At 43.8% G+C, this 13,977-nt stretch overlaps 1 protein-coding gene across 1 annotated transcript; it reads left to right on the top strand.

The window, feature by feature from the left end:
• Positions 1 to 468: 468 nt before the first annotated feature.
• On the top strand, positions 469 to 12,865 carry LOC119415661 (genetic suppressor element 1; the record flags this gene model as incomplete). The annotated part of the gene is given in 13 exon segments (XM_037682819.1): positions 469 to 629; positions 711 to 908; positions 1,439 to 1,594; positions 2,282 to 2,547; positions 5,840 to 6,146; positions 6,230 to 6,804; positions 6,924 to 7,036; positions 7,997 to 8,276; positions 9,825 to 9,938; positions 10,011 to 10,376; positions 10,545 to 10,832; positions 11,655 to 11,758; positions 11,903 to 12,865. Coding segments are annotated over 13 exon segments (3,066 nt in total), but the record flags the coding sequence as incomplete, so codon positions are not given.
• Positions 12,866 to 13,977: the final 1,112 nt, after the last annotated feature.

Below are 13,977 nucleotides of genomic sequence, written 5' to 3' on the forward strand. Positions count from 1 at the left end.
ATATCGAATATCGGCCAAAAATCTAATATCGTGCATCCCTAAAATAAACATGAAGTAGGACTAAATGCACACAACAAAAACAAAGATATGGCAAAAGACACAAGTTATGGAATATTAATGAGAAAGATAAAAACTAAACTGAACAAGTGATGCAAATGGAATTAGAAAGTGGAGTCAGGTGTGTGAGGACCGCACAAAGCAAAGCTAAGGAAGTAAAAAGATCAGCGCTGGGATCCAGATTCTCTGAGCGAGTCGGTCAGATCGTACCACCATCTTTCCACTTTATTCTTGACTCGTGACACATCAGACCCAGTTTCGCTCCGCTCAGCCTCCCGCTGCATCTTGGATGTTTTCATCAAGTCACTCTAGTCCTCACTCCTCGCTCACTTTAGATCTGGCCCACACACACAGACCTCATGAATACACACAGTAATCCCCTCTCTCACGCTTCCTGTGTCTCCTTGTCAGGTTGAGTCCATCGTGCAGGGACGGGAGCGGGGAGCAGCTGAGAACAGCCACTTGCAGCAGGACAGGCGAACGCCGCCAATCCCCTCCCCTCATCCTCTGGCTCAGTCCTTTGGCCACACTCCCGGCAGTATCATGCAGGACCCCCGCATACAGAGCATAAGGTGAGTGTGGCTGGACTGATTAAATGTTTCATGCAGCACTTCTTTGAAACTGAAGGGATTCTGAGTTTGCCTGTTCTGCAGTTTGCCTGGGCAGATGCACTCTGTGGTTCCCTCGAGTGCCGTTCCAGAAGAATACCTGAGGGTTCTGCGGCCTTTCGCCACCTCAGATGATCTCCGACTCACCTCGCTGCCCCTGAGCCTCGACCCCGCCATGGCTGCTCACGCTGCTGCTGTCTACTATCACCCTGCCTACCTGCACCACCCTCTGTCCTTACCAAGGTAACAACATTAGTCTTTGCTGAAATGTGGGTCTTTGACAAACTGCTCAGTTCAGTTCAGGTTAGATATCTCGCACCTGCTCACAACAAAAGCGTACAATGACAGTGCTAAGGTTAACAATAAAAATGTAAATAATTTTGTTAAAAGTTTTGCGGTGTTTTCAATAATTACATCTGCAGGCCAAAGGGCTGACCACCAACACTTGAATGGTTGCGATCCTCCGAGCTTCAAGCAGCACTGCATTAGGAAAATTACTGCAAATGCTTGAAGTCATTTCTAAAAGCCAAAACAAATAAACCTCAAATGCAAGGAAGAAAAACATAATCCAGAAACTAAGCTGATTTTTACAATTGTGTGTTAATTTTATTAAGGCTAAGCTGAAAGAAGACCAGTCCTTTGGGTCTAACAAGCTAAATTTTCCAATTTACTTTGAAATTTCGAAAGCTGCGGCTCGTTAAAAGTCCACATTCAAAACGGGAGATGGTATTATTTCTGCGCGAGTAACTTGGTTTTCTGTTGTCTGTCAGCAGGATGGATGAGTCCTTGTGTCTCTCAGCGCTGAGGTCGCAGTTCTACTCTGTTCCTGCAGGAGGCACCTTCCCTCCTCTTCACCCCTCTGCCCTGCAGTTACACCTTTCTGGAGGGCGCTACCCCGGAGAAATGAACCACACGGCTTTTACTGACAGGTAACGCACTTCCTTCCTTCCTCTCCATCTTTAAAGCTTCGTAATCTCTCTGCAGGGGTAAGCACAGGCTGCTGAGTGTGTGGGATATTTTTAGCACACACCCCACAGTGCCTTCTATGCACTTATCACACACACACACTGTACTCCTTAACAAATGCATATACAAACGATGCACAAAGTCTCTGACACACACAGCAGTGTTCTCTCCCACCTCTGTGCCGTTTCCTCTCAGCACTTTGAGTTCCTTTTCCAGTTTGACGAAACACATTGTTTCCCCGCGGCCTGACGCACAGAGGGAATGTTTGTGTTTGAAATGGATGGTATTTATCTTCTGGTTCTGTAATAGCTCCTGCGCATCTCCAAGGTTTGTTTGTGTTATTGATTGCTGGTGAGTGTGTGTGTGTGTGTGTTTCTTTTCGTCATACTCCTGTGGATACCTATTAAGTGTTCATCTGCTCCTGCTCAGTCATGCTGCGTCTGGATTATTTTCCTTGTGGTAAATGGAAATTGTGTGTCCTCACCAGTGTGTGTTTCTGCTTGTGTTTGTCTGTTTTATCAGAAATGTTTGTGTGAGATTCACCAGTGTGTGGTTAATGTCCGCCTCATGTTGGGTGTTGCATCTCTCACTTTTTTCCTCCTTGTGTTTGTGTGTGCGTGTGTGTGCATACTCGTCAACCTCCTTCACAGGCTACAGATGGAGAATGAGCTCCGCCAGCGTGAAAGAGAGCAGGAGCGTGAACGAGAGAAGGAACGGGAGCGCGAGGCCGGGCTGGAGCGAGAGCGGGAGGAGGAGCGTGAGAGGGAGCTGGACAGACAGAAGGAGAGACAGAGGGACAGACAGCAGCAGATGGTCAGAGCGGCAGAGGGTCACTACCTGGCTGAGCTTCAGGCTCGGAGGGCAGCACCGGAGGACAGGGCCAGACCGGGAGAGAGGCTGACCCCGAACAGGCTAGGTACACCCCACCCCCCACACACAAGTTTGCATTTCTATTCCTATTAGGACCGTGTATTGACTTCCATTCCCAAAACTAACCCCTTACCCCAGAATGGCATTTTGCCATATTAGTACCAGTCTTTGGTCCTCAAAGGACTACTGGTCCTAGCTAAGTAGGTGCTTATACCAGGAAAGGTCCTAAGAAAGGTTACAAAAACAAAGTACACACACACACACACACACACACACACACACACCTCATATCTTTCACCATAAAGGTTTAAATGAGAACAGTTTTCAAACCCCCAACCTATTTACAATATTTAATATAACTTGCTTTCACCTACACTAAATATGTGTCTTTCTAGTAACTCATGTTTGCTGTTTTGTAAATTTACAATAAAAGTTTTTATATTAAGAAATATTTTGTCGAGGTAAATTTACTGGTGACATCTGAGTTCAAAACTAGTTTTTCCAAACGATTAACCCTGTATAGTATACTGTTGTATCATCTGGTATCATACCTTGCAGTACAGTTTCTTATCAGAGTCAGAGTCAGAGTTTCTTTATTGTCATTCGCACCTCATGTGGTACATGTGGTGGAGCGAAATTATGTACACGGGGTCCCAGTTACATCCAACAATAAAATGTCTAAGAAAAACAGTAATAACATCTAAGATATGAACTAAGAAAAACATCAACTAAATATACACTAAGCACTCATAACATAAAACAATGAACATCAGCACAAACATGAACATGAGTCTGTGAGCAGATGTGCACGCATGAACACATCAACATTAAAACAGATCAGCAGCAACATGAAACAGATCAGCAGCAACATGATATGGTTTTTCACAGTGATTATTCTAGTTAGAGATTCATGAGTCTAACAGCCTCAGGGTAGAAGCTGTTCCTCAGTCTAGTGGTTCTAAACTTAATGCTCCTTAACCTCCTTCCTGAGGGGAGTGGGGCAAAAAGTGTGTGTGCTGGGTGAGTGAGGTCCTTCATGATGCAGGTAGCCCTCTTCCTGCATCTGGAGGTGTAGATGTCTGTGATGGTGGGGAGGCTGATTCCGACAGTCTTCTGTGCAGCCTTCACCACTCTCTGCAAAGCTTTTCTTTCTGCAGCTGTGCAGCCTCCATGCCACACATTGATGCTCGAGCACAGGATGCTCTCCACTGCACACCTGTAGAAGGAGGTGAGGACTGAGCTTCCCAGACCAGCTCGCCTCAGCCGTCTGAGGAAGTAGTCTCTGATGAGCTTTCTTGATCAGGCTGGTGGTGTTGTTGCTCCAGCTGAGGTTGTCATTCATGTGTACACCCAAGTACTTGTAGCTGGAGACCAATTCCACTGCAGATCCTCTTATGTTCAGGGGGGTGTAGATGTTTTTGTTCCTTCTGAAGTCCACAGTCATCTCCTTTGTCTTCTTCACATTGATGTGAAGGTTATTCTCTTTGCACCAGCTCTCCAGGTGTTCCACCTCTTGCCTGTAGCTGGACTCATCATTGTTTGTGATGCATCCCACCACCGCTGTATCATCTGCAAACTTTACAATGTGACAGCCTGGATGGGTAGCTGCACAATCATACGTGAGCAGAGTAAACAGGAGGGGGTAAACAGGAGGTTATCCCAACAATATTCCACTGACTTGTAACGTATTGAACTTTTGGTTTTTTTAAAGCACAAAAATCTTAAAGTAGTACTTTATCTGAGTATACAGGCAAAAAAGTATTAAATTATTAAATAACAATCAGTTCCTCAGGGTTCAGTGCTTGGGCCAATACTCTTTACTTTATATATGCTTCCATTAGGTAGTTATTAAACAGCATAGGATAAATTTTCATTGTTATGCTGATGATACACAGTTCTATTTGTCCGTGAAACCCAATGAATCCAATCAGCTACTTAGACTACAATCATGTCTTAAAGACATAAAAATCTGGCGGACCCTAAATTTTCTGCTTTTGAATACTGACAAGACTGAGGTTTTAGTTTTTGGACCTGAACATCTTAGGAATACATTTTTCAGTCTTTCTCCCTCCTTGGGTGGCATTAATTTGGCCTCCAGCTCTAATGTTAAAAATCTTTGTTATTTTTGATCAGGACATGTCTTTTATCCCCCACATTAAAACATTACTAGAACCATTTTTTTCCACCTGCATAATATCACTAAAATTAGAAACATCTTATCTAAAAACGATGCAGATAACCTGGTTCATGCATTTGTCAAGTCTAGACTGGATTATTGCAATGGTTTATTATCTGGGTGTCCAAAAACGTCTTTAAAAAGTCATGAGTTGATCCAAAATGCTGCTGCCAGAGTCTTAACTGGAATTAGGATTGTCTTGTTATGTTGCTATAGGCTTAGACTACTGGAGGACAAATTGACCTCATTTCCTTAAATGATTTGTTAAAATTGAATAGTTTTCATTTGATATTATTTCTATCTTAACATGTGATTCTTGACCTGCCATTGTGTATCCGTTCCTCCTTCCTGTCCTCTTAAACCCAGACAGTCGAAGCAGATGGCCACTTGTCTTGAGCCTGGTTCTGCTAAAGGTTTCTTCCTCATGAGGGAGTTTTTCCTTTCCACTGTCGCCTTCATGCTTGCTCAAGATGAGAGTCTGTGATGGAGTTAAACTCAAAGCAGTCTGCTCCTCAGATAAATAATGTTAAATTATTATTTTTATATATGAATGTTTCTGTTCAGTGCCCTGAAGTGACTTCTGTTATGACTTGGCGCTATATAAATAAATTGAATTGAATTGAAATTCGAACTCAGTTTGCGTCAAGAGGAGTATTTGGTGTAAAACACTTACCACATCTCTTGTGTGAGTTCAATGTGACGACCCCCGCTGAGGAGCAGCCGCAAGAAAATCATCGACTTTACTCAACAAATCTGAGCGTGAATAAGTACTAATTCATGAAAATCTTCACCATCACAAACTTCTTTTGTGTGGACGTTGCCTTTGTTCATCCACTTTTGGTCATTTTGGCTATTTCTGTAAGTAAATAAACTGATAGTGGGGACATTTGTAAAGATTTATGTCTCCAAAAAGACAAATTCTTATGGTTTATGTACTTTCTGATTGGTTTATCAGTGAACATTCAGACAACATATCAAGTGCATGAGAGATATTAAAATAAAAAGAAAATTAACAGTTTCTCCTCAGTGGATGATGAGACCTTTTTGTATTTTTACACTAAAACATCTACTATAAAAAGTGATCATTACAGGTGTTAAATGAATATAATGAGAGTTATCATTGTAAACGTTAATTGCTTTGATTTCCTTTTTTTTTTCCCAGATAAAAACAAGGACTCAGACCACCCGAGTTTCCCAGCCTCTAAACCCGTGTCCCTGCAGCCTGGACTTCACTCCTGCAGGTCCTCTGTCCCACACCCCATGCCCAGCCTGTTGCCGTCTCACCTGGGGAAGCATCGTGCCTCTGCAGGGATCCACGGAGCGCTGGCAGCCGCCATGATGTCACAGAGAGCCAGCGACGAGGCGTGGTTATCACGGCAACGGGCACATGGCCAGGAGAGGGAGGGCCCTCTGGTGGTGGGCCTCAGGTCACCTGGGAAAGGTGTGGAACCCAGAAGAGACAGCCACAGGTAAGAATGTCAGATCATTTAGCTGTAGAAAATAGAAATGTGTTATAATCTAAATGTCTCTTATTTACATTTCCCTTGAACAGAACCAGTTCAGTCTATCAGAACCTGGGCAGCAAAGATGCGTCCCCGTGCCTCGGTGCTCCGCCACCCCTCATTTCCCCCAAAGTTCCCCCTCCTGCTCCTCCCACTACACTGTGGAACCCAGCTTCCCTCGTCGACACGCCGTCCCTAGACTCCCGCAGGAAATCCACTCCACCCAGTCGCCCGCCGCCGGGTCTGACCCGAGCTGACAGACCTCTGGTGAACTGGGGGGAGAGGATAGATGATGCAACCAAGAGGACTTCCAAAAGCCCAGAGAGGTACCTATCAGTGAGAGGAGCAAGTCTAACGGAACTGTGGACCAAGACCGAACAGGAGCGAGCCACTCAGAGCATGTACCCCCGGCATCACGTCAACAGTCTCCACCTCAGACCCTCGGCGTCTGCTCCGAGTGACCCGGGGGGTCGGTTCCAGGCGCCCTCTCCTACACTAACAAAAGAGCGGCGGGCGCACGCGCCTGACAGCATGCTGGTTTACGACGAGGTTTTCCAGCAGCACCGCCGGCTGCTCAGTAAACTCGACCTGGAGGAGAAGAGGAGAAAGGAGGCCAGAGAAGGAGGTGAGGGAGGCAGAGACATTATGAGCAGGACACTTCAGGGAATCACTGACGGTGTCATTAAAAAGCCTCTTATGCCTGCAGTTTCTGGTAATAACGACTCATGAATCTGCTTCCACCAGGTTATTACTATGACCTGGATGAGTCATATGATGAGAGCGACGAGGAGGAGGTAAAAGCTCATCTGAGGAGGGTGACGGAACAACCCCCGCTCAAACTGGACATATCCTCTGAGGTGCTTAAACACAGAATCACATTTTTATTGACGTAAAAAAACGGGTGATGACTCAGCCAGTCTTTAAGATATTGACCTAAAATGTAGTGTAGTAGTAGCTGAGACTGATCCTCAACACACATTCTGATATCTAACAGATCGCAATGGAGCTTTGTTTAAATTTTTACCCATAACTAAGTCACCTCTTTGTGTCTGTTAGCAAAACATGTCATGAACCAGTGGACTGATTTTAATTCAACTTTTAAGAAATGATCATTAACTGTAACTCTACAACTGATTACTGTTTGGAGTAAATCCAGTTAAAGATGGCCGGCACAGCTGACTGACCTTAACAAACACAAAATCAACTGAAATTCAGTCAGTTTTACAGATACTGGACTTGGTGTGGTAGTAGCTGAGAGTCATTCACAACACATATTTGAAGTTTAACCCATTGCACAAGATTTTTCTTTAAAACTCAAGTATTAACTGTTGGAGTCGACCTTGTTTGTCAGTCAGCAAAATATCTCTTGAACCACAGGGCAGATTTTAACGAGTCTTTCAGTAAGTACTCTTTTTATGTGCCCCTTCAAATGATCGCCTTTTTGGAGTCGACCCAAATTGAAGATGGCCATCACCGTTAACGGACATTATCCAACGTAAAAATGGCTGTAACTCAGCTGGTTTCACAGATATTGAGATAATATTTGAATTGACTGTGCCATTCACCTCTTCTTAGTGTCTCACAATATCGCATGAAATCGCACGCACACACACACACACACACACACACATACATATATATATTTTGTTGTTCAAGGTTTGACCACAACAGCTACAACTGTATCATTTCTTATGACGTCCTGGTTTTAGCCTAAATCTCTGTCCTGACTGGCAGCAGACCATGTGCATTCAAGGAAAACTAGGCCTTTTTTTAGAAAATGCCACATTTTCACCCCAACGTTTTTTCTCCTTTCAAAGAAAGTGGATTTTTTGCGCTCATGTGGGCTCACCACCCAGGCCCGTCGCGACGAGCTTCTGGCTCAGATGAGGAGGAAGAGGAGGAGGATGATGAGAGAACGCAGCATCTCTCCACCAACCGTGCAGGGCAAACGAAAAACTGCTTCACCTTCGACGCCCACGGCTTCCCTCATCACCCCGTACTCTGCCGAGCAGATGGACAGCACCCCCGAGCTGCAGGAGAAAAAAGACTTCCTCCTGATGTTCAACCTCAGCCATGTCAGCCCTCAGCAGAGGAGAGGTAACGACCTGTTTAGTTTCCACACACATCCCACGTGCTGCTCTGCAGCTTTTCACCTTGGAGAAACACGACTTCGACTGTTTTTTTCTCAGCTTTTTTGTTTGCGCTGAGAATGTAGGAGGGGTGAGAAGAAAATAACGTTTGGGTGGAACTGGAGCAGGATGGGGCAGCACAGTGGTGGTAGAGCTGTTGCCTCTCATTGAGCAGGTCGCTCTGGTTCAAATCCCGGTCCGGGGGCCTTTCTGGGTGGAGTTTGCATGTTCTCTCCGTGCATGCGTGGGTTTTTTCCGGGTACTCCGGTTTCCTCCCACAGACCAAAAACATGCATGTTAGACTGATTGGTAACTCTAAATTGTCCATAGGCGTGTGAGTGAGAGAGTGAATGGTTGTCTCATTTGTCTCTGTGATGGGACTGGAGACCTGTCCAGGGTGTTCCCCGCGCCTCGCACAATGATGGCTGGACATGGGCACCAGTGACCCGTGACCTGAAAAGGAAGAAGCGGGTAAAGAAAATGGATGGATGGAGCCGGAGGATGAGGCAGACGATTATCCACATGAAAATTCTGCTAGCATAGTAAATAGGATACATATATCCATCCATCCATCCATTTTCTTTACCCGCTTATTCCATTTTGGGTCACGGGGGTCGCTGGTGCCCATGTCCAGCAATCACTGTGCGAGGGGCGGGGGATACCCTGGACGGGTCGCAAGTCCATCACAGGGCCACATAGAGACAAACAACCATTCACTCTCTCACTCACACCTAGGGACAATTTAGAGTTACCAATCAGCCTAACATGCATGTTTTTGGACTGTGGGAGGAAACCGGAGTACCCGGAGAAAACCCACACATGCACGGAGAGAACATGCAAACTCCACCCAGAAAGGCCCCTGGACCGGGGTTTGAACCAAGTACCTGCTCGCTGAGAGACAGCAGCTCTACCATTTGCGCCACCGTGCTGCAGGATACATATATTTTAAAGCTTATTTATTAGTTCACCAAAAATGTTGTTTGGTAACAAAGAGTATCAATTTATGCAAATACTGAAGATAATGTAAATTCAAAATTATGATGATTTAAAAATATTTCTATGGAACATTCCAGCCTTCTGCAGAATGTCAAAGAAAAATCATTTTTATGCTTTTAAAGCATAAACTTTCAATATAAAAATATTTCAGCAACTTTGAAAACTGCCTTTTTAAGATTAACTTTTCTTTTAAGACTTACTGGGATGTAAACATCTTGGTAGTTATTTTAATAGTAAAACAAACAAAATTCATTTAAATTGGAGTTTAAGCTTTATAGTTTTATTATTAAAAGTTTAATTAGATAATGATGGTTTCAAATCAGCGTTTTTCTCATTTTTGTTACCAAAGGACATGTCTGCTGGACTAATTGTGTTAGAACGATGGCTTTGAAGGGAAGTCTTAGTGAAACCTCAGTTAATCCAGTGTGTTCTGTTGAAAAACATCAGTCAGTGAAAACTTTGAACAATGTTTTTTTTATTGGATGAATGAATAATGGGTGATGTCATTCTGTCTCTGTAGATAAGGAGAGGACAGAGGGGCTTCTGAGGGCCATTCAGAGGAAGACTGTGACGTTGGACTCGATCAGATATCATCCTCGAGCTTTGTGCAAAAGTCCAGCTGCTCCTTCATCTGGTGAGTCTTAATCAGGCAGATCATTTAATGGTTGCAGAACATTCCCCTTCATAAACTGTGCTTGTGTTTTAGGTGACTCCTCCACAGCTCCTCCGCTGCCTCAGTCAAACGGACACCTGCACCCAGACTCTCACAGCCCCTCGCCTCCCTACTTACACAAACACAAGCACCTCCATAACGATGCCCTCAAACCCTCCGTGGACCCCCCGGCTGCTCGCATCCCTCCTCCGCTCACCTCCCATCGTGAAAAGCCTGAACTCACAGAGGTTCAGCAGAGCAGGAAGCTCCAAACTTTACAGAATGGCCTCGTGGCTCCTCCTCAGAAAAAGGAGCCCGGTTCTGTGCAGAATGGACGGAGTCAACCCTGGGAGAGGTTCATGCCGGAGGCCTTCGCTCAGCACTTCCACCAGGCTGTGCTGCAGTCTACACACAACAGAGGTCAGCTGCTCCTCCCATGTGGCAGGTTTAATTAAAAATGTTAATAAAAATGGTAAAGTTGTGCCCTCTAGTGGCCGCACTGTGAAACACCTCCACATTCTGCTGTTCCACACAAAATACAGCTGCAAAAAATGACCTTGCTTGTCGTGCCCGTTCTTTTCTTCACAGAAACCTCAAACTGTGTCCCAGAGGTGAGAGGGAAGTCTGACCGCCCGCCGCCTCACAGCGTCTCTCAGCTGAAAACGTCAAATCACGCCGCTCAGCACGCACACGTCAACGGCCACCACTTCCACCCGCCTGCAGCGAGCCGAGACACTCCGGCTGCACGGGAACGCCTGTCTGAGGAAGACGAAGAGGAGTCGGGCCAGGAGGATGAAGAGGAGGAGGTGGAGGACGCTCCGAGGAAGTGGCAGGGCATTGAAGCCGTTTTCGAGGCCTATCAGGAGTATGTGGACGGTGAGCCTGAGACAACTGTTCTGAGAGCCGTTAACAGCTTTTCTATTTATTTTAAATAGTCTTTTTGGAGGTAAGAGCTACGGTTCTCAGGTTCAGACACTCATGTCAACGATTAACATCTGAAAGAGTTACTGGTCAAGTTTGATGCAAGGCAACATTTGTTCAGGACGTCTGTTGAAGCTGCACAGTTTATTATGTGAGCTGTGGGATAAAAGATACACATTTTAAAAATGAAGCAATGTATGAAAACAACTACTATATATTTAATAGTGTGCAAAAGTCTTGAGTTTTCCCTCATTTTTTTATGGTTTGCTCCCAAGGAGTCAGACTTTGTAGTTTTTTAAGGGGTCTGATCAGCAGTTATTCCTGGACATCTTTCATATTTATTTTATTATTTTTTACTTTTCTGCTTTTATTCATTTTTAAGTCAGTGCTCAAACCGTTTTCAGAAGAACGTTTTTTTTTTTTAAGCCTCGTATCTCTAACCTTGGAATCATTTAGACATAAAGGTTCCTAAACTCAAGGGATGAGCCAGTGTTGCATCAACACAAAACAGTTGACTTATTTAGTTTATGCCATAGAAAATATGAAAAGTAACACAATTTAGCTCCAAGATGATTTCCAAAACACAATTAGCTGAAAACTTAATATCCAGATGATCAACAGAAGGATGATGCATTTCTCAGGTTTTGTCTCGTGTCTTTGCAAGGTTTGTTCTCCCTGTGTTTTGTACGTGTTGTTTATCTGATCATTCCTTTAACGTAAGTCCTAAGGTTTTATTGGGCTGTTGACTAACAGGAGTTGTATTTATCTCTTTTTCAGAGTGGACCACAGAGCGGCAGGTTCTTCACAGTCAGTGCAAAAGACTTGAAGCTCAGAATTTTAATCTGACCAGAACTGCAGAGCAGCTTTCTCTCACTGTGGGGGTGAGAACCTCAAACTGCATTTTAGTCAATATAAGTTTCAGCGTCATCAGCAGTGATGAGTTTTTTTTTTCTGTGAGAACTTGTTTTAGGGATGAGGAGTGTTGTTGTATCTCTGTAACAAGTCCTGTCCTTCATTTTTCCCAGGAGCTGATGAGTCAGAGGCAGAAAGTGAGGGAGGAACGGGAAAGACTGCAGGCTCAGCTCGAGCACTTCAGGAGGTGTTTGACACTACCCAACATTCACTGGGGCAGGAGCCAAGTCAACGGGTACACTCCAAGGTGACCTCTGACACGGGTCACGTGAGGGTCACGCCTCTGACAGTGAAGGAACTGTAACAAGAACCAGGCTGCTCGCCACACTTGAAGCACTTGAAGGAGCCAGCCCTGTTCTTGTTGCCTTTCTGTCCAGACAGCGATGCCGTCTGATTGTTCCCAGAGACAGTTTAGCACCTGCCATGTACACAAAGCCCATGGCGTCCAAGAGTCTGAGCATGGATAACACGTAGTCAGTGAAACTGCTTCTTTGCTTCGCACAACTCCTACTACCTGAGCCGGCTTTCTGATCATTTAGCTCGTGTCGTGTGTAATAACGCATCCGTCAACAGAAACGAGTCATATCCATAAGCACAACCTTTCTGGACAAAAATAAAAGAGTCAAGCTGAGCCGCAAGGTTTAAGAATCAAAGCACACCTCAGGCCTTAATCTGACAAGATGCACTTAAAATGAAGTTGGAGTAAATACTTGACAGTCCTCTGTGTGGTATATTGTGTGTTCCGAGTTCAGACTTGAGTTTTTCTTCAAGGTTTTCTGGGGCAAAGGGAGCATCTGAAGTCTGATGGGAAATGATTTACATTTTTAAAGGTTTGGACATTTTGATTTGTAACGTTGCTTGTGATAGGTGAGGATTTTTGTATGTTTTACTGCTTTAACTTGTGACAAGCCATATGCTTTGTTGGGACTGCTGCTGCTGGTCAGAAGAAAAATGTGTGGGAACTCCATGGCAATAGATTGGCTGTATTTTGAAAAGTCGTCATGCGAAACGTTGGAGTTGAAAAACGATGCACTGTTGTTGGAAGATGACAGATATCAGTCATTAGGCTCGTTAAATCTGAGAGTTGGTGTTTCTGGAATCTTCACATCTTCAGACTGAAATACTTTAACACATTTCTAAGTTTGATGATATGAAAAGTATTTGACCTCTTTCGTTACGCAAACAGAAAGGTTTCATTTCAAAACTACAACGTAATATTCTCCCTCAAGAGCTGACACAAACATCAGAAATCAACGTCGTTCGTTTGTTAAACCGTTCCTTGTGTTCTTTTAAGGGTTTTAAGTTAGGTTCAAGCTGGATAAGTTACTATTAGTCTTTTTTTTCATTTAGCCATTAAAATCTCTTTGAGCACAAGTACAGTAGCAGTTTCTGCAGCTCCCCTGACCATCCTGCTCAGTCACCTCCTCAAACCTGCTGTGAAATCTTGAATATTTGCTTCAATCAGTCGTTATGTGATGTATTATTTGGGCTGTATAATTGCAATGAATTATTTATTAATATATATTGATGAACATTCTGATGGAAATTTACAATAAATATTTGTTAAGAAAATTACATCTTGTTCTGATTATTTTGTGTATCTGAGGATGTCTCCACCAGCGGTACTGTGACGGCTGCCTGGTGCTGGTTTGCTGAGGGGCTGTTTTATTATAAAACGTTTTAAACACTCATTTTATGCTGTGGACCCAATGAGCCAAATCATAAAATAAACCGGGCCGCAACAGAGGGAATTGATGTTTGTTGGATACTTTAAGGTCAGTGTTTTACACTCAGACAAAATGGATTTAATTTCACACAGAAGCAGATCATTTATACAAATTTACATAAAATTATATACAATCTTAAAAAATGTCAAACTGCATTAACACAGGATTATTTTCAACTGGTTAAAAAGGCGCAACGTTCAAATTATTGTTTTAACTATTTAATATAAAAGTTTTAGCAAGTTGAGCAAAATTTGGAATTGAACATTTCCCAACTGTGCTGAGTGCCATATAAAGCCCCTTTAAAATAATAATAATAAATAAATAAAAAACGCTGAAATGGCCCCGGTTAAGCTGTTTTCATTGGGGACTGCCATTCCACCTGAAAAGGGTTTCTTAACTTTAAACATTGTATATCTTAATTTTTCGTCAACTTTAATGTGGCCTGAACTACAATTCACAAC

This window comes from Nematolebias whitei, chromosome 10 (assembly GCF_014905685.2).
Source record: "Nematolebias whitei isolate Nwh7 chromosome 10, NemWhi1, whole genome shotgun sequence".
Taxonomy (NCBI): domain Eukaryota; kingdom Metazoa; phylum Chordata; class Actinopteri; order Cyprinodontiformes; family Rivulidae; genus Nematolebias; species Nematolebias whitei.